At 39.4% G+C, this 24,312-nt stretch overlaps 1 protein-coding gene across 1 annotated transcript in view; it reads left to right on the forward strand.

Moving 5' to 3' along the window:
• Positions 1–20,621, forward strand: part of si:ch211-132g1.7 (prostaglandin F2 receptor negative regulator) — a 51,220-nt gene extending 30,599 nt beyond the window's left edge. Inside the window, exons 12-15 of the mRNA XM_026362373.1 lie at positions 15,747–15,933; positions 16,030–16,148; positions 16,310–16,360; positions 17,343–20,621. Coding sequence (XP_026218158.1) covers positions 15,747–15,933; positions 16,030–16,148; positions 16,310–16,360; positions 17,343–17,455 — 470 coding nt within the window. The 3' untranslated portion in view covers positions 17,456–20,621. The remainder of the gene's footprint in view (positions 1–15,746; positions 15,934–16,029; positions 16,149–16,309; positions 16,361–17,342) is intronic.
• The last annotated feature ends 3,691 nt before the right edge of the window (positions 20,622–24,312 follow it).

Raw genomic sequence — 24,312 nt, forward strand, 5'->3', positions numbered from 1 at the left:
TTCAGTTATTGTGAGCCGAGTTTTGGCATTTTTTAACACACATGCATTCACACACTGTCTTTCACAGACTTTGTACTCACACTGTTGTGTTCTTCACCTGCCAACTTGTCAGCAGCACTGATAATAGGAATGATGTGACTTTTGCATTTCAAATGATTACACAGATAAATAGAAATAGATTCTCACTCACTCGTGCTTGTGTGGCACACACACACACATGCAGTGCTGGAAATTCTTGCACTTCCTTTTGTGGTTGTATGTCTCCATCTTGAAATACTGATTACTTATTGTGCTCTATCTTAACCGTTGGCTTTTACATCTGACATAACCTTATTATTATCAGATCATGGTTTCTTTTATCATATTAACACAGAGATATGAAACAACAGGTAAATCAGAAAAAAACATTACATCATTATATCAGAAAACTATTTTAGGTTGCATTCAATGCTGCAGTTTGTTGAGTTTGTCTAATGGTGTGATTCAGAGGTGCAGATTACCACTACATGTGCTGTGAATATTATGGTCTAGCCATTGCAAGATAGTTCTTAATAACTTAATATTAATATCTATGACCTTTCTTCACCACCATTCGACTAAATGATGAATTTTGCAACCTTTAAATGAAAATGAAATGAAATGATTATTCAATTGACAGTCACCATAACTTACACCATAACCATTGATGAATGTATTTAAGAAGCAAAATGAATAAATATTCAGTAGTTTCTTTTATTTAATTTGCAAAGTGTCTAGTAAGGTAGAAGTAGTAAAACGCTTCAAAATTATACTAAATGTACTTAGTTACATGTGAGTCATATATTTGTGAATTGCCTGAAGCTGTTTTCATTTTATCAGTATTCAGAGTGTATCCTCCATCACCCCCTCCGTCGATGGGAGTGTCTGCAGTGACACCTACTCCTCCTCCAGTTCTTCTTCTTCTTCACTCTATTCATCTCCGTTCCTCCTTTTTCATCCATCCTTTTTTCCTTCCTTCTTCACTCTAAACGTCCATCCATCATCTGTCCTCGCTCTTCCTCACCACTCTATGATTCTTAGCTTAAACACATCATGTGATGTCGTGCATTGCTCAACACCTCCCTCTGTCCATCTGTCACCATTTCTTTCAGTCTTTTCCTCTGTCTGCATCTTTCTGAAACATCCAACATGTTTCTGTTTATATCCTCACAGTGAGTAGATAAGAACCAATATAGAACCACTCATTCACTGTGTGAGTGTATCGGCACTATAAGATGTTGAACTGTTTTGTTTTGTTTTTTTTGTTGTTTTTGTTTTTTTGCAGTATGTTCTATTTGGACATATCTGAACATATTTCTTCACACTAGTGCCTTTCAAGACATGTATATATGTATGCATGTATGCCATACATAAACATAACTGTTCACTTGCAGCAGTGAAATGCTGCAGGGATCTGTGCGATGGTGGCTGTGGAGCGTGCACTCACAGACGGCTGCTCCATGTGAAGCAATTCCCCCCTCAGCATCACAGCTGACAGTGAAGTTACACATGGATGTGTTTAATATGAGACGTAGAAAGAAAGGAGAGAAATGTTGTTGTATGCATGAATATACTGTATAACCACAGCCCAGTATCTCTTAATCCATCCATGACCGAAACCACATTACAGTAGAGATAAGTGGAAGCGAATGTATGCTCCCCAAAACCCTGGACAGTTTCACTTTGGCTACTTTTCTCTGAAGAAAGTCTCTGTAAAGTTTTTCTAGTGAGGTCTGCGGTTAACCAGAGACCAGAAATATGTTCCTGTTGAATTATTAAAACGCAACAGCTCCAACTGAGTTACAGACACCTAAAAACCTTAAAATTTGACACTTCTCAACTACCCTACAGTTATCACTGTCATACGTGACAGTGATACCTGCTTGGTGACCTAACCCTTTAAAAACAGGGCGTGCTTTCATTATTGTAGTCTGATGATTAAGCTGTTTCCTGTCATGTTGTTTCATTGTTTGTGTGACGCGTGAGAGCTGTGGTTGGGTTTCAGTGTAAACTGTAACTAACGGTGATCCAGTAGCATGTGTGTTGGGAAAGTGGGTTACACACTGATGACAAACTAACACAGTAGGAACACGTGTTGACGGACTGTAAAAGGTAATTATATACCAACACTTTGTTGTGAGGCTGTGGAGAAAACATGCAGCACTTCTGTCGGCTCTGATCGCCTTGAGCCAGTGCTGTGAGGTAGCGTGCTCCCAGCAGAACATATGTTTCCACTTTTCATGCTACTGTAAGTCGATTTTAGTTTGAGCACGACTTTGGTCTGCAGCGATTTGTACTTTTGAGTCTTTATGATGGGTTTTGACTCGAAAAAAAAATTACCCTAACCACATTTCCTGTAATGAACAAACATTTTATTAACTAAGAGAAGAGCATTATGATGTCACTTCTCAGATAACCTGTGTAACTTGAGGCAGAGATAACAGCTGATGGTGTGAAAAGTGTGGATGACAAATGAGTTGAACGTTAGGTAATTGCCCAGTTAGCAAACAGGGATCCAGTGACACATATCAACAAAGGTGTGGTGCTTATGTTTACTCTGTTTGGACAGCAGCCAAACGTTTGCTTCGTCAGGTGCTCTTACCCACGTGCACAAACGTGCGCTCAAACATAAAGCATCTTTTTAGCTTGTGTTGGGTGTGACGGCATATTACACAATAAGGGTTTGTCACTGCAGGTGCTGGGGTCCACATCATGGATCAATACAGCCGTTCCTGTATTGAGTATATGTGCATGTGTGATGAATTCCATACAAATGATTGGTGGGTTAGTTTCTGCCACCTTTGTAGCTGATGGTGCTCACACAATAACACAAGAAGGGAACTGAGAAGGTTGAGCAACACTGTGTGAGTGTGTGTGTGTGTGTGTGTGTGTAACACATTCCTGTGAGATGGAGGAAAACTGCTCTCCTGTTAGAGCTTGTTTTTATGATGGTGAAACACACTCACACATGCAGTATCTCACATTATTTCTCACTCCTGACTCACTAAGTGTTCATTTCCACTGATTTAGCCTGTTATTAGTTAAGCTATTGTCTGCCCACAGGTCAGTGTGTGTGTATGTGTGTTAGATTTTTGAGCCACAAAGACGCCTTTCCAGAGATAACAGATTAGAGGCTGCACTGAACCTGGACAATACTGCAGTGTTGGAGTCGACAATAGTGGCTGGAATTTTCTCAGCCTTATCGCTTTCAGAGCCGCACCAGGTTTCTCATGCTGCCAGGATTTGCCCCACCAGCAGCTAGGCCTAGGGATAGAGTAGTTGGTTGTTAGGTACTAATTGTGTTAATCCGTCTGTCCAACCGTTTGGTCTACAACAAGTTACGTCAACACAGAGTGTATAAAGCTAAAAGAAGTGGTCTAGATATTCACAGTCCCTGTAGGATGACTGCTGAAACTCTATTTTTGTCAGAATGATAGAACTGATAGGCTGTCATGACATGTGATGCACATAGCACCTTGTGTTTGGTGCTAATTAACAAATGTTAGCATTTAAAAAAGATAAAATAGCATAATGAATATTATATGTTGTTAACAAACAAACATTGAATTATGAGGATTTTACCACTGTGCCTAAAAACATCTTCACAGAGCGACTAACACAGTTTAAAAACTCTAATTAAGCCTCAGATAGATCATTAATACATAGTTTATTCTACCCAACGTCTCCTATTGCAACTTTTAGAGAGTTCTCTCTGTGCTTTAACTTTTAATCTTGTTTATGTTTACTGCTAAAAAAGTGGTTTCACACAGACACCCCCAGGCAGCAGCTGGTGGGTAATTGTTTCCCAGAAACTCCGTGTGGTGTTTGTGCCTGACAGGAGGATCAGACATCATTAGTTCATTTTCAGGTCTCAATCATAGTCACTTTTTTCAACACTTTTAGTTGAAGATTTCCCCCCACGATGCAATATTGACACCAGAGTACGTCAAATCTACAGCATCTCAGTTAATGAGGATTGGCTGTTTTATTCTCCCCCAGTTTGTGATCACTGGCTTTTTGTTTGTTGGTTGTTTTTTTTTTTGTTTTTTTTTTTGTTCATATAGTCGTGAGCGTTATAGTTAGGGCTAAGAACCATCCTCTGTGGTGTACAGCAACTGTATCAGCAATTATAGATAAAATTAATCAGTTTTTATAGGAGGAGAAGTTTTAAAAAATAGCTGATGCTGTCTCTAACGATTAACAGAGCAGCTAGTGGGTCTGGTTCTGTGTTGTGTTTTGCTTTGATGCACCATTTCAACGTGCTGCTGCGTGTGGACACACAGCATTCATTACCACCGGAATGACTGGCATGTTGTTGCAGTCATGGACGTGTGTGTTTGTGAGATGCTGCACACTTGAAATCTGTGTTATTGAGATGACATCACTATTAGAGATATTTTTCTCTGTGTTTCAACGCGCTGCCACTGGGACTGTGACAGTTTGGGTCTTTTCAACACACTGGTATTTTTTATTTTTTTTTTGCTCTAAATCTTTTTTTGAATAACAACATACCACCACGTTCCCCCTGGGATAAAATAAAGCTTTGTTCCTCACTGGTTCACACTTACACACTCATGCTAGCTCCTTTTAGCCTCCTAAGAAGATGGAGAAGAGAAGAATAAGATTCAGTAATGAACCGCTCTGTTGTCAAGTGTCAGTCAAGAAGATTTAGTAGTTTTTAAAAAAAGAATCGCCATGATTTCAAATGGTTTTGAATCTGTATATATGTCTGTATGTGTTATTGCTGTTGCCATGAAAGGATTTGTTTCATATGTAGTATACTTGACAGAATCTCAGAGTAAAGGGTGGAGAGGTGTACTGCAGTCCAAACAAGTATCCACATGCTAAACACCTGCAAGTATTTTCCTCAGATTATTGGAATCAATTGTGGCAACGAATTCTCAGTAATCAACAATTTAATCGAGCACGGACACCTACACGTTTCAGATAGTTATAGCTGAAAACCAAAAGTAAGGGAAATGGTATTATTCTGTTTGGCAACTGATACATTCAACTTCTCACTGAGTCTTTTTCTAAAGGAAAAACAATGTTTTTACAGTGGGAGAAGACACGTTGAGACAATTCAGTAAACTATAGGTACTCTTTATTGATTATTAAATAAATAAATTTATCTGTTTGCAAGACTAAACATTTGAACTGCCAACTGTTAAAATACAAAACTGCATATTACAAGTTTTCCTCATGTACTCTGCCTCATGATACATTATACATGAAGGTGACTTTTACTCAAGTCAAAATCGACTTAAGACTTGCAAGTCTAAGTGTGACTTGTAGACAAAGCAGTGTGCATTTACATTATATTTAGATGCTTTTATCCGAAGCGACTTACAAGTGAGATCAAAGCAAGCAAATATCCAAGCCAAGGAGATGAAAGTAAAGTTCTCTAGAAAAAGCTGTTTCAGTTTGAATGGGTATATAGATTTTGATGGTGCATGCTGGTAACCCCGTCAGTAAGACAGTGGAGTAGTCAAGTCAAGTCAAGAGATATGATCAGAGCCTGGATCAGACCAGGTAGGGTCCGATCTTAGTGATGTTGAAAAGGGCAAATCTGTATGTTGAGACAGAGGAGATGTGGTCACAGGTGTGTGGTGCTCAACAGAAATACCACAATAACTGCCTCTATGGACAATTATTTTATTATTATTATTATTTATTTATTTATTTTATTGAGTAAGAAAACTGGGGTAGTCTATACTGAATATCCAAAGTAGACCAACTTTAAATACTGTCAGCTGGTGTTTTCATAAAACTGGCATCATTGTATTTCCAGATCTGTTTTGTAGGCCTTTCAATAACGGAGGACTTTAATTAATATGAGTGTTGAACATAATGAACATAGGAACAGGTGAATAACACCTGATAACGTAAATCGTATTTTAAAATAACTCAGTTTAAATATAACGATACATCCTTCTCTCCTCTTTTGGCTCCTGTACTCCTCATTTTCCTCGTCTACTCCTCTCTCCCTCCTCTCCACTCTCACCAAATTACCCAGCTGTCTTTGCAGGGCCGACAGGCAGCCGTTAATTAGCCAATCTCACGCTCCGTTAGTCGGCCAGGGAGACAGAACGAGGTAGAGAGAGAATAGTCGGCGAGATGGTGAGAGAGAGAGGGATAGAAGGTGGGAGTGAATGGGGAGAAGTGCAGGGAGCTAAACAGATTGTTAAAGTGAGCAAGAGTGGAAGAGAGTGAATAGAGGAGGCAGTAAATGGAGGAAGAGTGGCTCGAGAACAGCATGCAAAGTTTCCTAAAGAGGGAGAAGTGGAGGAGAGAAGAAGAAAAGTGGATTCTAACAAAGTGCCAAGAGGAAGACTGGGAATGGTTGTTGAATAGAGAGAAAGAGAGAGGGATGAAGAGAGGCTATGAAGTGGTGAGGTGATGAGAGCGGATGACTGAAAGAATAAATGACTCTCACTCGATGAACTGCTTCCTGTGAACTAAAGATGAACAAAAATGTTAATGTGACTTTAGTCAAAAACTGGCAAATCAATTTGTTTTGAAGTATGTGGGTTTAATGGTGTTGGTGCTAAGATGGTTATTAGGCCAAAATTTATACTTTCAACAAAACTTACCAACAAGATCCCCATGAAACTGATCAACAGTGACGCCTTGATGCCTCTTATTGGGTTTCCAAATTAAACTGGAGTGAAGAAAGGACAAAATATAATCCCATAGTTGTGTTATTGTGAGGTAAACTGTTAAAACAGCCACAGCTCTTCCTGTCATTGGTTCATCCGAGTTCCAAAGGTACTTGGAGACATGAGAAAACATTCAGATAAAAGTTTCACTGGAAGTTATTCAGTAGTGAATTATTCATTCGATGTCAAAAAATCATTTGTAATATTCAGTTTCCTCCAGATGACTGCAAAAAATCAAAACTACCTCTTCTTTTCAGGTGTTCAGCAGAAGCAAAAGAAGAGACTTCAGTGAAAACATCAAACGCTAGCTCATGCTGGATATTTATACTATAGTAAAAACTGGAGCAAATGGTTGCCAAACAAACATAAAGAGAGACATGGTAGAGAAAACCGAGTGCAAGAGGAGAGGAAAGGGACACGGTGACGGTAAAACCCAAATTGAAAATGTTGAGCAGATAGTCCTAAACAGCAGAGCAGCGCCATCATTTTCACTCCATTAGGTCCTCCAGTTTAAGTGGAATGGGAGAAGAGATGCAGCTTTAAAGGAGTCCTCAGAAATTTAGGTTTTAGTGCGATTAAAGTGGAAAGGGAGCCGTTTTCATTGTGCAAAAATGAAACACAACCACACACTGAGTCTTCTGTTGAGGTTTACAGTAAAAGTCAACAGGGAAATGGAAGAAGAGAAACCAAAGAGCCAAATTCCACATTTCTTATCTCTGAAAGTTGCAGCATCACTCTTAACCCATGATTTAATCAATATATTAAAGGTGGAAAAACCTGTTTCCAGGGGCAGCCCTTCATGCAAATTATATTCAGTGATAATATTTCACACCATAGATGAGACAAAACTGTGGGATAAGAATACCAGAGTACGGATTGAGTGTTAAAGAAGCACAGTGTTAAAAAAAACAAGAGGGCCAACTCGTTAAATGACAGTTAAAAGTTTGTTTTAGTAAAAGATCCTCAAGTTTGAAGGTTCAGGTAATTAACCCTGTTCATATTCCCTAAACGTAATCCGCCTGTCTGGTCCTGAACTTATTTTACTGGCCAACACAGAGCAGAGTCAGATGACGCTGCACTTTGTTAAAAGCAACCAGGCGGATGTGAAAACCGGGAACATGACATCGAGATGTAAATAAATCAGGTGTTCCAGTAAAACCAAGTGGGATGTGTGGAAAGTTTAGAGTTTTAAAGGCTCGGTGTCCCATTATATTTGTTGTCACATGCAAAATTAAACAAAACCAGATTCAAAAACCAAAGCAACAGGTGTTCCGCTGATTACCAATATGACCAGTTACTCTTTGTTAGCTTCCTCTGATGCAGTTAGAGTATGCAGTTATCTTCTGGAGTCTGACATAGTCCGAATAGAAGAAGAAAACATTTGAAGCAATTTAACACCAGCAAAAAAATAGTACTTCCTGTCAAACCCCTACTTAGAACTTTCTTAGATAATTTGATATCTAATATCTCACATTTTAAACATCTGTTCATATCCACTAATATCTAAAAAAACACGACGTTGGCCTAATGAAATCAGCTTCGGTGTAGCTCATCCAGCTTGTAGTAGTCAGAGGACATCTGCAAGTAAAACATGCCAAATAATAATAAATAAAATTTGCCTTCATTTACCGGAGGTCTTATTAAACATGCAGCGAGTAACGAGGGAAACTTTGCCTCCCAGTGGCTTTGTTACTGTTAGGCTAAATAGTGTTTTTATAGTGTTTAGTATTCCACTTTTAACATTGCTGTTCTGCTTTATGGAGCAGAGAACACACACACACAGCTTCGTTAGAAGTACTGGTGGTAATTGTCAGTCTTTTGTGTCTGTGTATGTGTGTTAGAGGCAGTTTTACGCCTTGGACTCTCCTCAAGGGATTAATCCAGAGAAATCCAATCAGACTGTCTTCATTTCCACAGACAGCCATTTTAGTTTTATTAACTCAGACAGGAGCCAGATATTCTATTAGAAATGCTCTGTAGTTCCTCCGCTGCCATCCCATCACCAGAAAACTACAATAATATTTAAGCTCCTGCAGCACCTAGAGCAGTGTTATAAATAATGAAGCGACCATGGTCCGTTAGGGTGTCACCTGGATGCTCAACTCGTTAACACCTGCTGAAACATGGCCACCTCACCATTACTGTGCTGTTCGAACAAATGGTCTTAAATATAATGTAGAAAAACCAACAATGACTCATCTAAAAAGTCTGTGTATGACTGAGCCATGTAGTTCACTTCTTTCCCTTGCAGAAAATGCTCAATAGAACACCAAATTAATTTAATCTGCTGCTGCAAAAAAGTTCCAACAAGTGCACTGATACTGTTGTTTGGCTGATCGTTGTATGTTTATTGTCCAACGTTTTAGAAAATGATTTAGTTTTGTTTTTTACAGGCTTTGAGCAGTGACAAAGAGTATATTGTTGAAAGCTGGAAGCTACAGTATAAAGGACCATATACTTGCGGCAGTATACATTCCAGAGATCAGTTATGACGTGTTGCATTTCACTGTACAATATTTTCATTTTACTTTTACTCTACAAAAAAAATATTTTTTCCTGTTCCTTTAAGCTAAAATTGTTCAACTTGTGTCATAGTGGTTGAATGAAGTGGTTAAATGTTGCTCAGAGTAATCCTGGGTCAACTTTTGTTGTTGAGATTACGTAGCTAGAGATTACGTCTGCTTTCATGTTGAGGATCTGGCATCATGAATTTTCATTCTTCCACCTCTTTGGCACATTTGGAAACAGAAATCATCATACCGGGCGACCATGCTGTTTTTAAGTAATTGCCAGTTTGTGTTGATGTTTCTGAACCCTCCACAAATATACATAAGATTACAAGGGACAAGAGAGCTTCGCTGCCGTCTGTACAGGCTGCAACAAAATTGTGTGTTTGGGGTTTAGAGTTCATTGTGTTTGAAAAGAGGGAAGTCGTACAGCATGTTGTCCAACCACCAAAAAAGACGTTTAAAGCTGTTCTGAAAGACGACATTCAGGGTGAAAAGCCTGACGTCACAGTCTGTGTCCGACAGTGTCTCTCCAAGAACTCACTGTCTTTTCTGTGTGTTGGAGTCATAGTGCAGTGAGTTGTACAAATAGCATTTTCACTCTTCTTAAAGTTTTTTTTTGTGCGTTGCGCTCGGTTGATCACATGAAAAGTGACAGAAGTAGTGTGAGGAATGAAAAAAAGTACCTGTGGGGGAGGTTCAAATGCTGTTTGAAGATCCAACAAGCGTTGCTTTTTTTAAACCTACTGAGGCCTTATGTTGGGAGTCATATTGCGCACTAGTGATCACTTGTTATGGCCAAGTTATCTACAGCAAGCATTAGGATCATGTAGTGTTTATTAAAACAATCCAACACACCCAGGATCTTTTCTTTTTCTGTTTTCAATGTGAACAACCTGCAACAAACTTTTGTCCTCGCTTCATTGCTGCTACTCAGCATTTGCAGGTTAACTGTGCAGCAGGGCAGCGTAAACAGATCATGTGGTTATCAAGTGGCTGTTGGGGTGGGAGTCTGTGAGTTCATGGGTTTATACAGGGTGGGTAAAAGGGGCTTTATGGGGGTACAGCAAGAGTCTGTATACATCAGAGGAACAGCTGTGGGTTAGAAGCTGTGCGTCAGCCCTACTGATGGGGGATCAGATACTCCTATAGCACCTCCCAGTGAGGAGGGGGTGGGGGTGTCTCTGGTGATTCTGCGTGCTCTCCAGAGACACAGCTTGAGATGTGTTCACATTGCAGAGTGCCTCTCGCTGTTGATTTATGGCTGTGTGATAAACAAAATAATCTCTTCAGTCACTAAGTATCTCAAATCCCCTTCCCTCCCTCCTCCTCTCTCCTCCTTCTCTGTCCGCTCTGCCGTCAAGAACAAAGAAAGTAAAGGAAGGAGGCTAACTGTGAGAAAGCAGCGGCTTTCTAATTTTAGCTCAGTTCTTGAGTATTGGTGTCGTTACTGTTAAAAGCAACCGGAGTTCATGCGTCAGTCCTGTGGAATTATGCAAAATGTGTTTTTGATCATTAAAGGCAATGTTGCACACTAACCTGGTGTTATCAGAACGTCGGTGTGTGTTCTGACTGTCAGTTTTTAAATGATGTAATTATATAATGTAGTCATAATGATTATATAAGGGATTAAAATAGTTTTCATGCTGTACGTGACGTCACCACACAACATCTCCTGTAGATTCATGTGTTCTCTTATTACAAAATGTAACTTACTTTTACTTATTTGCAATCAAAGACTGGGGATCCAAGTCTTTTAATATTGAGCATGAACCAATATTTACCTTCACTAAATGAACTGTATTCTCATTAAATATATATATATGGCTCACTGAAGTAAGAGCTGCTTTGTTCAAATACCGGAGATCCTGCTACAAAAACATTAACATTATAAGCTTAAATTATTGATATGATATTAATGAAAGACTAAGTGGGAGAATGCAACATCTCAAACTGACATGACAGCATCTTCACTCAAACACTCAACACACTGAACTCTGAGTTCAGACACTGAGGACGTTGGCTTCGTCCTCAGTGTCTGAACTCAGTCGCTCACCGATGTTCCCCAGTTATTATTTACCTTCACTCAGACTAATTTACACTGGAGAACAGTAAAGAAAGGATCAGATTTCCGTCCGCTTCCTCAGAGTTATGATCACAATACGTCTTCTAATTCTCTCTGCTGACAGAATCCATCTGTCCCATCAGCTGGATCAGGTGTGAGTTCAGGACGTGAGTCTTGCATCAGGTCCACCCCAGACCATCATAATCATATCATAACCATCCTTCATCTTACACTTGAATCCATTTTCTTTTATTAAACCATGCACTGATGGGAGCCCTGGCTCACAGTATTCTGTATTTCATCATGCACGTGCCTCAGATGGTGTCAGTGGAGCATAGACTTAGTTTGAGGGAAGCCTGTGAACAAGACAGTGGCATCTTTAAACGGCACAGTATTAGCATTAGCAGTCCTACCAGTTCTCTTATACAGTATCATCATCGTTTTTTTGTCCAACCAATTGTCCAGAAGTTTACTGGAGTGTAAGAAAAGGACATGCAGCTACTTCCCACATCTGATTAGCTAGAAATATTATATACATCATATATATATATATGAAATATCACTAAAATTAAATAATTTGCTAATGGACAAATGAGCCTTCTCTCATTGTCAGAACTTTGCTCATCAGTTTATTCTGGTCCGCGAGTCTGGAGCAGTGTGTGTGTGTGTGTGTGGTCAGTCGACCCATTCACCTCCTCCCTTCGTGTCACCTCGTGTTTCATCCCCTTTGGTTGGATGGAGCGCTCGGCTACTCATCTTTCTGCACAGAAAATAGTTTCCCCTCTCTGCGCTGTCTTAATCCATCTTCATCACCACATCATCATCGTCACAATCAGCTTAGTCAGATCTAAGAATGTGAAGGGAAGTTTGGTATTATTTCTAGTTTAGATGAGCTGCTGAGTATTTTAAGGCTCTATTACTTGTGTGCTCCTGGCATACAGTGGCAAGAAAAAGTATGTGAACCGTTTGGAATTTCATGGTTTTCTGCATTAATTTATCATAAAATGTGATCTGAAATTAATGCAGAAAACCATGAAATTCCAAATGGTTTACATACCTTTTCTTACCACTGTATTTATTTTCCTAGTTATTTTATGTAAAACAACGAAATCGAATTGTCCACAGTGCTAAAAAAAACACTTTAAACACTTTTATTACTGATAATAAATGGATAATTTCCACTACACTTTGCTGGTAGTCTCCCAGATTATGCACTAAACATATTATTACTGCCCTTAAGACTCACTATTGATTTTTGGCTAATGTTATTAAAATTACTTACTGCCTTCACCTGAGAAACCAACTCTTCTCCACCATTTGAGAATGAGTGGTGTTGATTACAGAATTACATCCTGATGTTTAGCGTGTCCAGTGTTCTACTAACTGGAAATGATGGAGTCACAGTTTATTTAAAATTTTGTTGTGTCTTTGAGAGAAAGTAATATTAAATTAGTTTTGTTTGAGGTCGCTTCCAGGTGGGGTGTTCTGGGGGTCATTGGGGGGAGAAAAATCTAAAGCTTGATATGAGGAAAACATGAGAGAAACTAACTTCAACTTTGAGGAAGCGTGATTGCTCTTTTTACTGAGAATGGCCGTTAAAGATTTGTGTTATCTCTAGTATGACACTAGAAGTCAAGACGCCACAGCAGAACAGAAAACTTTAGAACCTCATCGTCTTATTAGCTCCTAAATTTTTTCAAAGATTTAAAAGTGAGAGTAATAGGTCATAAAATAATCCTCTTGACAACATAAACATCTACAGCAGGTTGACTACATGTCTGGGTTATTATCAGTATTAGGATCATTAAACACTAACCCGAAACACAGGCCAGTGTTACTACTACTACTCCTACTACTACTACTACCACTACTGCTGCTGCCGCTTGTGCTACCGCTGATTTTTTTTAATGATGTAGCACTTGAATATTAAAACCATTAGAGAAGCGAGGGAGAGGGAAATTGAGATGTGATTCATTGCTCTGCTCTGGGTGAGTTCACTGCACTCCTCCTCTGCTCAGTCTTTCTCCATTATATTCGCTCCATTCTCCTCTTTCTTCCTCCTCATTTCTCCATCTCTCACACTCATCCTTTTTTTTTTTTTTCCTCCCTCCGTAATTGTTTTTCATCATCATTTGTCTTTTCTTTTTGCACGACTGTTGTTCACAAATGTTCTCTTTATTTTTTCATCTGGATCCTCTATTTGTCTCTGAAATGACAGAGGATGACTAAGGCTCCACAGGTTTTTTTTATTGTGCTTCACTACTGTGTGTGTGTGTGTGTGTGTGTGTGTGTGTGTGTGTGTGTGTGTGTGTGTGTGTGTGTGTGTGTGTGTGTGTGTGTGTGTGTGTGTGTGTGTGTGTGTGTGGGAGGTACAGTGCTAATAGTCCCTCTCTCCCTGACAGACTAATGACTAGTTTGTGCTTCTCTGTCTGTCTCTCTCACTCCCTGTCGTTCTTTCTTTCCCTCTCTGTCTGTCTCTCTCACTCCCTGTCGTTCTTTCTTTCCCTCTCTGTCTGTCTCTCTCACTCCCTGTCGTTCTTTCTTTCCCTCTCTGTCTGTCTCTCTCACTCCCTGTCGTTCTTTCTTTCCCCCTCTGTCTGTCTCTCTCTCCCTGATGTCGTGTTCTTGGAAATAATTAGCTTGCTCGCCCCCTTTCCAAAGATTACATCTATTATCACAAATTCTCTCTTGTTCCCGTTTTCTTTCCTTTGTCATCACTATTCTCCTTTTTGTGACACATGTCCATCCGTGTCTTTAATCTTATCTTCTTCTATCTTAGCAGCCTGTGTGTGAGCGTGTTTTAACGCGGTGATAATGGAGTTGTTCTGGTGGTTGTTGCTTTTCTTCTTTTGTTCTGTAGTCATCCTAATGAAATTAGGCCACCATTGTACCTCCAAAGATAGCACATTGCTCGTCCTCACTTTCCATTGTGCAGTAGGTGCAGTAACTCTGTAGATGTTGGACTTGAGTTATGTGACTTAAATAATAACAATCATGTGTTATAATGCATCATATTTCACTTCCTATGTGTGCTGACAGCGTTGAGGTTATTTAAAGTTATTTATTAGCTTCTGAAAGCTCAAGAATTTAAAACGAACCGACCAGTAATCATTTTTACCTGTACCATAGTTAAACATTTCTAAGTGCAGGCAGATTATTAGCTCCATTGATATTTAGGTTTCCTTTAAATGGGCCCTTGAACTTTCTTAAATTAATTCTTCCACAGAAAACAGTTTGTCTTCATTGGTGACGTCAAACTATGTCTATCAAGTTAAATAAAACTCCATAAGTAACGTAAGGTTGACCCTTTGCTGACCTGCTTCAAAAACGGAGTGCATCACATAATGGAAGTCATAAAATCTCTAATAGGACTTTTAATGAGAAAATGGGTCTTTTAACTGACTTTTAATTGATGCAGGTGTCCTTACTGATGCTACTGATGTTGAGCTGACTGTGAGGTCTAATTTGTTATAGGCTTTGGAAATGGGTTGAAAACACTGTTGCACATCCCACGGGAACGTCTTTTGACAGCTTTAAATTGCCATTGTAGTTTCTAACATTACTCTAAACGTAGACATTAAACACCAGAGAAATCTGTCAGGGGTCAACAAACTTAAATTACAGCATCACTTAAAGTTTCTGACACAGGGCATCCGAAAGTGTGCTCGTACTCTATCTGAACATGGAACAAAAATATGTTTATATATATATTTCGCTTTTCTTTCAACAGTTTTTAAAGCTTCTTTCAGACCTTTCCATTAATCTGACACCCTCCGAACGTCTGCATCATGTCGAAATGAGCACTCTGGTCACTTCTCTGTAGTTTCAGTCTTACTAGGTTAGGCCTTGTAAGGTATATTTTTTCTGAATGAAGCTGTGAGGAAGATTATTGTAAAAGTGAACCATCAACAGATTGATGAAGCAATGTTTCATATCCCATTTACTGAAAAGGGCTAAAGACGACTGACATGCAATATAATCCCAGATGGTCACTTTTTACATTGGTCCCAGAATAAAGTGTAAGATCAGGATGGGTTGAGCATATCTTAGCACACAAGGCTGAAACTGCTTGTGTAACTGCAAAGACAAAAAATATGTACATGTTTCTAATTGTGTGCTCATTTATATAAATTCTATTAACAGAAGTATTGGGACACCTGCTTTTACATGCACATGAACGTAAATGACATCTTCAGGGTTTACGAGTGTGTCTATGTGAATAGACACATAGACCAGCACTGAATTGACCATTCTTCCAGACGAGATGATAATCTCAAACATGTTCTATTGGGTTGAGGTCAGGACTGGCATGCCACTCAAGTTCATCACCCCATACTCCCTCATCCATGTCTTTATGGACCTTGCTTTGGACACCTGAATCATTTTAATATAGTTTATATCATAGAATGAACTATACAGTGAGAATCGGTATAATAATATAAAAACATTTCGTCGTTGGAGACGTTCCTTGACAAATGAATTCTGTGTCTTTCTCAGATGACCTGGCATACGAGGTGCGTTGGTTTTTCACCAGGCTGCGTGGTGGACAGACGACGACCCAGGTGGCCAGCGTCAACCGCTTTGGTGTTGTGAAGACTGAGATCCGTAACTCCTCCAGTGAAATTTCAATAGAGCGCACAGACGCACACACCTACCTAATGAACATTTTCAGTACTCAGGACAGGTGAGTGTGGTGGATCATCAGCGAAGATTTACACTAGATCAACTTAATAACAACCTAAATCGAACTAAATCTCTATATGTGCTGTGTGGCTTCCAGTGACAGTGGTGAATATTACTGTGTCGCCACTCCTTGGTACCTGTCGGCCTCAACAGGAGCCTGGACTCAAGCTGGAGAGCTGACATCATCCCGAGTCTTCCTCACTGTCCAGTTCGCTGGTGAGTAGCTTGATCAGGAGTTAATTACAGTTTACAAGCAAAACAACCCAAACAAGATGAAAAAATTATTTTCACATGCTCATTAAACATGAAATGATAATTTACAATGGAATATATGGTTATTTTCTCCTCTAACATCTTCCTCTTTCTGTTTTCTCCAGTGTGGGACTCCTTAAAGTTGCCTCTTTTATATGGTGCTTCTGCTTCATTAGGTAACGTACCAAAAACTCAAGTGAAAGTGGTTTCCCACCCTGTCCCGTATAGGTCCCCTCAAAATAGATGGTTGTGTTAGAGATTTTGCAAAAAGAAATATATATATATATATTACAACTTGAGATTTATCAACATCTGGTTTCTTGTTGTTTCCCGTGGGGAATGGCAGACTATTATAAGCTTGTTTGTTGTAGGCTTGCAAGCTTAAATGTTGAAGTTTTATATGTAGTTTAAATGCAGCCTACAGCAGCTCTTCAGAGGAGTGGTGCATCTGCAAAATGTCACAGAAACTAGCTAAAAAAACATAAGAAAGGCTTGTCTTACTGATGCTCGCTGTCAGTGTGGACATTCAGTCAAAATGCTGGCCAATAGACGAGAGCTGCTCTTTTTTTTGTGCTGGTCAGCACTTCACTAGCTGACAGTGCTGCTTATTTAGGACATGTTTGACAGCAGGCTTTGCCAGTGCATGGTGGATTTAAACAAGACAAGAATCTGAATTTGATTAATCATAATATAGGGACAAACTGGATAAAACACGCTTCAATAGGCATTAATGCTAAGGGTCTTTAATAATAATGTAAATGTCAGGTAATTAGCTAGGTAATTCAGTTTCTCTCATAGATAATCCACCTTCTTTATAACGTCCCTGAATGCTTCCAGTTTGTCCTTTTTCCTGTGTGTCCAGTTACCAATGTCCAGCACCTGCAAACATTATGCAATAGTTCCTAAAGCCTCTGCAAGTACTGTGCCAAAACAGGGATTCTTTTTGGGGGAGCTAAATTTAGACCTAAAAGTTTACTGGAAAGGTTCCTGTGTTTGAAACATGCTCAGTAGAAGTGGTAAAAGTACTGTAGTACTATTAGAAGAAGGATGCAGCTGCTCCAGTTTTCCACAGTATCAGTGGACGGACTAATTACAGTAGCACAGGGACTGTTGATAAAAAGGGATCTTCTTTATTTTAATCTTTCTGTGTGTCTCCAGGTGTGGGTCTCTTCTCTCTGGTCCTGGGTCTGGTTTGCGCCCAATGCTGCTGCCGCAACACCTCACACATTCCACGCTCACGCAGCAAACTGAGCGACATGGAGATGGACTGACAAACACTTTCCCCTGCACCCATACACTGCAGCGCTCACAGGAAGCACCACGCCCACAACAAACACACACCTATAGATGATTTCTGGGACACCCAGTTGTTTCCGGGCGACGGACGTTGGGAGTAAAAACGAAACGTCGCATTGGAAACCGAAGCATAACCAATCTCATTGCTTCAGGAGGTGCACGGGATCTTAAAGCTCTGCAGTGTAGTCGGTGCTGGGGATGTTTACAAGCACCAATGGGGGAAAAAGCCTTTGAGACTTCTATTTCTATAAAGATTTAAAGAAATCTGTGGCGCTTCCAGTGATTTTTACACAGATATGTTCACTCCATGTTAAGACCGTAGCGCTACAGGGAACTCGGAAGAATCCAGAGTTTAATTTCTAAGGAACAGGAAGCTTCTGAACATCACTGCCACTTGGGAATAAAGGACCACTAAACAGATTTTGATGATAATGATAATGATGACATGCTGCCTCTTTAACCACTAGGGATAACAAATGAAGTGCTCAGGCTGGACTAAATAATTTTCTTTTCCTTTCTTCCAATGCCATGGCTCCCTGCAAAGCGCTTCTGATGGTAAACCAGTCTCTCAGACTCCGGCACACCCGCACTGAATTGTCGTCTTTTTTGTTTTTTGTTTTTTTTTATGAGGAACGTGGACAATTTGAGGGTTGGTTGGAGTTTGAGAGAAGAATGAAACATTTCTTTTTATTAGTTTCTGGACATGGTTTTTCACCTGTTAATTCACATGGACAACATCTGCTCAAGCCACTCTGAGTTAGCAGAGTGTGAGGGTTTAGACAGCCTGAGCCTGACTTCTGTCATGGAGGAGGTGATGGATGAAACATCTGGGCAGCAGAAGTCCTACTAAACAAAAGTGCTCTGCGTGTTTTACCCACGACAGGTAATGCACTAGAACGACCACCCAGAGTATTCCTACCTTAAAGGTCAATATATACCTTTATTCTCAACTCTAGTTTTTTGAAAATTAAGAGATTTTAAAATGAGAGACATTTTTAAGCTTTACAAGGAGATATGCAGTTAGTGTGTTTGTGCGTGAGATATACTGTACCTGGTGCCAATATTTGAACTAACAGAGGTGTGCTTGGTTCATTTAGCCAGATCAACACTTGAACAGTCACAGAAGTGGTGACAGCAAGCACTCTTCTTTTATTATATTCAGAAATGTATCCAGCTGTTATTTTTGCCTGAGTCTCGTGTGTGTTTCGTACACTGTGTGATTGCCGTGCTACAGTATGTGAGACAAGAGTTGCATGTACTGTTTTATAATGAGACTGATGTCATTCATGAGAAACACAGTTCTTTTTCCAGGGTTTGGTTTTGATGACTTTAAAGTCGTCTATACTGTACATCCAGATTTTTTTTACGTGTCACTCCACAGACCTAAACTTTTGTGTGTTCACACTGTGAGCAACATGACTCAGTTTTAACAATGTGTAGGTGGTGCAAAGAGCTCGGTTGCTTCTATGGTTTGCAGCAGAAAAGTTGTGAACAAACGCATCATGCATGTTTCTCAGTTTCAGGGTTACATTATAAAGGAATAGTTTAATAATTCTGGGACAGACACTTTGTTCCTTTCTATTTGAAGACATATACAACTGGAGTCCAGAGTCTTTTAGCTTAGCATAAAGACTAGAAACACTGAAATGATTAGTCTTACTCTGTTCAACATGAAATAATCATATTAACTAATTTACACGTATCTTGTATGTTTAATTTATAGTTAAAGAAGTGTAATAATGACAATGTATTGTTGTTGTATTGATCATTTCTTTTCTGGGTGGAGGTTTAAACTGTTCAAAAAGTATTTATAGTGCAAAATTCTTCTTTAAGATTGTTAATTAGTGAACTTTAAAGTTAAAAAAGTGCATGTTTAAAGACTTGCAAAGACCAGCTTTTTGCCCTTGTTTCTATTCTTTATGCTAAGCTATGCTAGGCTAACCGTGTTCTGAATCCAGCTGTGCATGAAGAGTTGTGTCTTCGTGTCTGAATCTCAAAACAAAGCAAGGTAGTGTATTTACCCTCATGTTGAACTATTCCTTTAAACATCACATTACTATAAAAAGATAGAAAAGGCTGCCTAACAATTAGTTTCAATGTTTTAGCCTAGATTAATGCAAAGACTGGAAGCAGATGGGGAGCTACTAACCTAGCTCCATCAGAAATTAAATAAATACCCTTTAAAGCACTTAAACATTTTGCCTTTTTGATTGTCTTTTGTGGCTCTTTCAGTTTTTAATCTGAGCAATTAGCTCAGTTTCTAGTCTTTGTGCTAAGCTAGGCTAGGCTAACCCCATCTCAGACCTAATTCTAGCCAACAAGCACATTTTTCAACATGTCTTACTGGACCTAACTAGAAACGTTCCCACGAAGCCTTTGGTAACATGGTTTCAGAGATTTCACCTCCAGCGATGAAGGTTAAGAAAGTCAGCTGTGTCCAACTTGCATCTCTTCATTGCATATCTGTTAAGTCTGTGTGTGTTTTTTAAACAGCCAGTGAAATAACCTATGGTGTCTGGTTCATCATGTTGACTGCTGTGTGAACACACACTCACAGTTCCAGCGACAACACACACAAAGTGAGGAAGTTTCTGTCCAGACCCAGCAGGATCCAGGCAGACCAGCTAGGCTTGTAATAAGATATGCCAGGCTTGGATGGGGCTCTGTCTGATCTGTCTTAAATGGGTTTTAAAAGGTATTTTAAGCAACTATCAGAACTTTGAGCAATATCAGGCCGTAGTCACCTTCAGTTCCAGCTCTCACGTTGCCAAAAAGTCAAACTTTTTCTTCTCTTGTAAATCTAAATTTGTTCTCAATGCAATTATTTACAATCAAGCAAAATAAAAACTAAAATCTGATGTTTCTATTGGATACCAGAAGGATCCACTCTGTAAATGTGTACCTCTCTGTGAGAGAGCTGTTGCAATATTCACTCAGTCATTGAGATTTTAACACCATCATCAATACACACACAGTGAATTAATACGGCTCAAAACAGCAAACTACACACACAAAGTAGCATTGATACCACTCAACATGTCACTGCAAGGCTTCCCCAGTGTCTTTTTATTTTGTCATTTTATTGCAATGAGTTTTTTTTAAATAAATAGATTTGTAAGATGTATTCGTTTTTGTAAATGATTTCATGGGGTCTGATTGTGTCTCTTTTTTTAAGTTAGAGTTTTTGATATTACAAGAACAAGCAACAACAACAACAACAACAAAAAAGTGTTCAGTGCTCAGTGTGCTGCTTAATTTTGAAAATGCCATTTGCAGCTGCAAGAGTGACTAGTGTTGTCGAGACAAACCAGACTGAAAAAAATATCTGCAGGCAGTCGTCACAGTTTATCTAAGAAAGAATAGACTAAAAGATTATTCACTAGCATCCCTCAAGAGTAAAATGAGGAGAGCAGGTGTACAAACAGAAACATACACAATCAATTTATTAAAAACACAGTTTTTTAAATGCAAATGTAATAATTTTAGAGAAGAGGGAAAGTGAGACGATCACTGGTTTTAGTAGAATTTATCCTCTGGGAATCAGGAATGTTTGTACAAAAATAACATGATGAGTATTTTGCTTCCACTTTCACTTGTGGCACTAGATGAAAAGTAAGGGGATCACCGAAGTTAGTAGAATAAATCCTTTGGGAAACATGAACAGCTGCACAACATTTCTTGGCAATTCATCAAATATTTCAGTGTTGATCAAGAAGGTGGACAGACCATGGTCGTCAGCAGGGCTGTCCCTAGAGTCATGTAGCTATCATGGCCTTAACAAGTCCTAAATGTAGACAGTTGTACTTAATTAGCCTTTTATTAATTGGTAAATTAAATCTTTTAAAGTTTGTTTTTAATGCAAGTTTTAAATGCAAATCATTTTCACTGATCAAAGGATTCAATTACTCCAGTTTCTATACATCAGTAACACATTTGTTCAAATTCATTCCATCGAGAGCTGCAGCCTTGTCGGGCGTCGTGATCGTACAAGCATTCATGTGTTTGTATTACATGTTTCTGCTGCTAAGAGTTTATTTATTGTCTGAATAAATCGTTTAATTGTGGTTGTAGTCTTGGCGGCCCCACGTTTGCCCTCCTTCTGTTGAAATGTAGCCGCTATATTTCTGATGTGATCGTGATCAGAGTTCTTGCTCGGAGACTTGTGACAAATGTGGGCCAATTTGGTTTTCTTCTCCGTCTCTGGGCAAGCCATCAGTCAGGTTTTTCTATGCTTCCAAACATCTGAAAAAAAAAAAAAAACAACTTCAAAAACTTCTAGCAGCATGAATGTTTTATAATCCAACATTGGACCGCAGCTATATCTCTTCCTCTCCGCTCTATGTCTTTCTTACTGTGTCTCCCATCTCCTTGTTAGTCTGATGGGATTTATTTTCTCTCTGTTTATAGTCTTTCTTTCTATTTGTCACCAATTTCGCTTTCACTCCTCTGTTGTTTGCTCCATTTCTCCTCTATATTTCTCACTCCATCTCGTTCCATCTCTCTTACCCTCATCACACCAATCCCTCTTTCGCTCTCGCTCTTGATTAGAAATGCAGATGAGTTGAAACCTCGGCTGCTTTACAGGGCTCTGAATTTTACACCTCTTGAACAACAATCCCTCCATCCAGCTCTGCCTTTCTCTCCTCTTTCTCCATCACTCTTTCTCCTCTGTCTCTCATCTACATCTCATGTGAAGATGACACAAAAGAAAGATCCAGTGTCGATTGGCTCTGAATCTCTCTGTGGCTTTTCTAACTTGCACTTGTTCTCTCTCAGGGTCCATTTGACCCAGTTTTCATGTCCCTCTGTGTGTGAGTTGTGTGTGTGTGTGTGTGTGTGTGTGTGTGTGTGTGTGTGTGTGTGTGTGTGTGTGTGTGTGTGTGTGTGCGTGTGTGTGCCTCTCATGCATCACTTGATAATGTGGCCTTGTCACAACTTAAACCATTGTCTTTCTTAATTGATTCAACTGTGTGTGTATGGGTGATAAAAACATCAGAGGATTTATTTTTTATTTATTTATTTTTAGTTATCGTTTTCGCTACTTGCACAATCTTGCTCTTTTGGAGATGGCACATTTGCTGGTGTTACCCTCTGCTCCAACTTGAACGTGCCACAGCTTGAGGGTTGCTCCACATAACAAAGATTTCAGACAGAAAAATTTAACAACTCATGGAGGGGAGTAAGCAGCCTGTTCTCCCTAGAGTCGACCAGAGGCGACACGTTTTCTTGTCTTCATTGTAATCAACACTGGTGTTTACAGCAGCTCTACACAGCCTCAACTCCATCACCCCAGTCTGCTGTCTGTTTCGTTTCCATTTAAAGACAGTAGTTTGGTGTGTTTTCACTTCTTGTCAAAATGACTGTTTCCCCCGAAAATGTTCTTGGCTCACATATGAGCAGATCTGTTTATTTAAGTAATTTTCACTCCGATTTTATCTTACCCAGCACGCGAAAGTTGTTTCCCGTGATGATGTTTAGTAGTATTTTAGGAGAAGATGCAAATGAGCTGCTGGTTGAATCTGTGAAAATCATTTTTAAATCGGATTTTACTATTTTGTATGATGTTTTTCATCCCAATTTAAATAATAAACTAGTGCCCTGGAGATAATATTGCACAAAAAGTCAGGTTACTTAGAAGAAAAAAATAGGAACATGTAAATTCAACTCATACCTTGATTCTAGTTAAGCTCAAGCTCTGAAAACAGTGGATCCTACATTTCCCATAATGCAACACAATAGTATCTTTCATTAGATCCTCCAGTTCCCCATATTCCTAAATTATACTTTACTATACTATAAATCTACTATACTCTAACCAGTAGGACTCATCGAGTACATGATCTCTTACTTTCCTCCCACCTACGGTCAGCTACATGATCCAGACTATAACATTGGAAGGATTCCTATGAAATTTTTTAATTAGCTCAAAGGTTTAACTTATCATGAAATATCTCAACATCTACTAGATGAACTGAGGCTAAACTGTTGATAGATATTTGTGGTTAACAGAGGATAAATGCGCTGCCGTCAAGAGACACACTGAGAGGCACCGTTGTGTATTGATTAATGGTGAAGACTCAGGAAAGGAAATAAAACATTGTTTTAGTGTCACCAGTCATCTGGGCTCCACTGGTCAACTCAGAAACTCAACATCTGTTTCCCTACAAGAGCAGCTTTACTTGCTCGGCTGCATCATCTGTACAGTAATACGTGATGATGGATGTCCAAAACACCCCGAGCATGTCTTTTCAACACTTTGTGATGAGACTGTGAGAGATGGTTGCAGGCTGACTGAGCAGAGCGGTCAACTCGGGGTGAGACGCTGACAGTGTCGCTGTGGCCGAGTCACTCCTCACCAGCAGCGGGAGGTTCACTTCAATTAACTTCCAATTTTGCAGCATGGAGAGGTGACACAGATGCTCTGCTTCCTCACAACAACTCTCATTTCATATATATCCCACTGGGCTTCTGTATCTCCCATTCTGGCTGCGATCAGCTCACTTGTTACCCACAGTTTACCCACAATGCTCCACAGTACCTCCAAGTCATGTGGCGTTACTGTGAAGTGTTAGGGATAATATAGTGAAGTACGGTGTTTAGACGAGGTAAGCCCTTTAGCTGGCTTGGATTATCGTGGTTAGTTAAAGAATATAAACTAATACAGCATCAACACATACTGCTGTAGGAAAGAGAGCACTGAAGTATGTAGTAATCCTTCTTAGGTGGAGGTGGGGGAAGATCCCCAGGGCCAAGAATCAAATACTATTATAGCCACCACTAGAAAACAAAGTATTACATCAAAATGTGCAGGCTGAAATATATAAATGTTAGG

The sequence above is a fragment of the Anabas testudineus genome, chromosome 2 (assembly GCF_900324465.2).
Source record: "Anabas testudineus chromosome 2, fAnaTes1.2, whole genome shotgun sequence".
Classification (NCBI taxonomy): domain Eukaryota; kingdom Metazoa; phylum Chordata; class Actinopteri; order Anabantiformes; family Anabantidae; genus Anabas; species Anabas testudineus.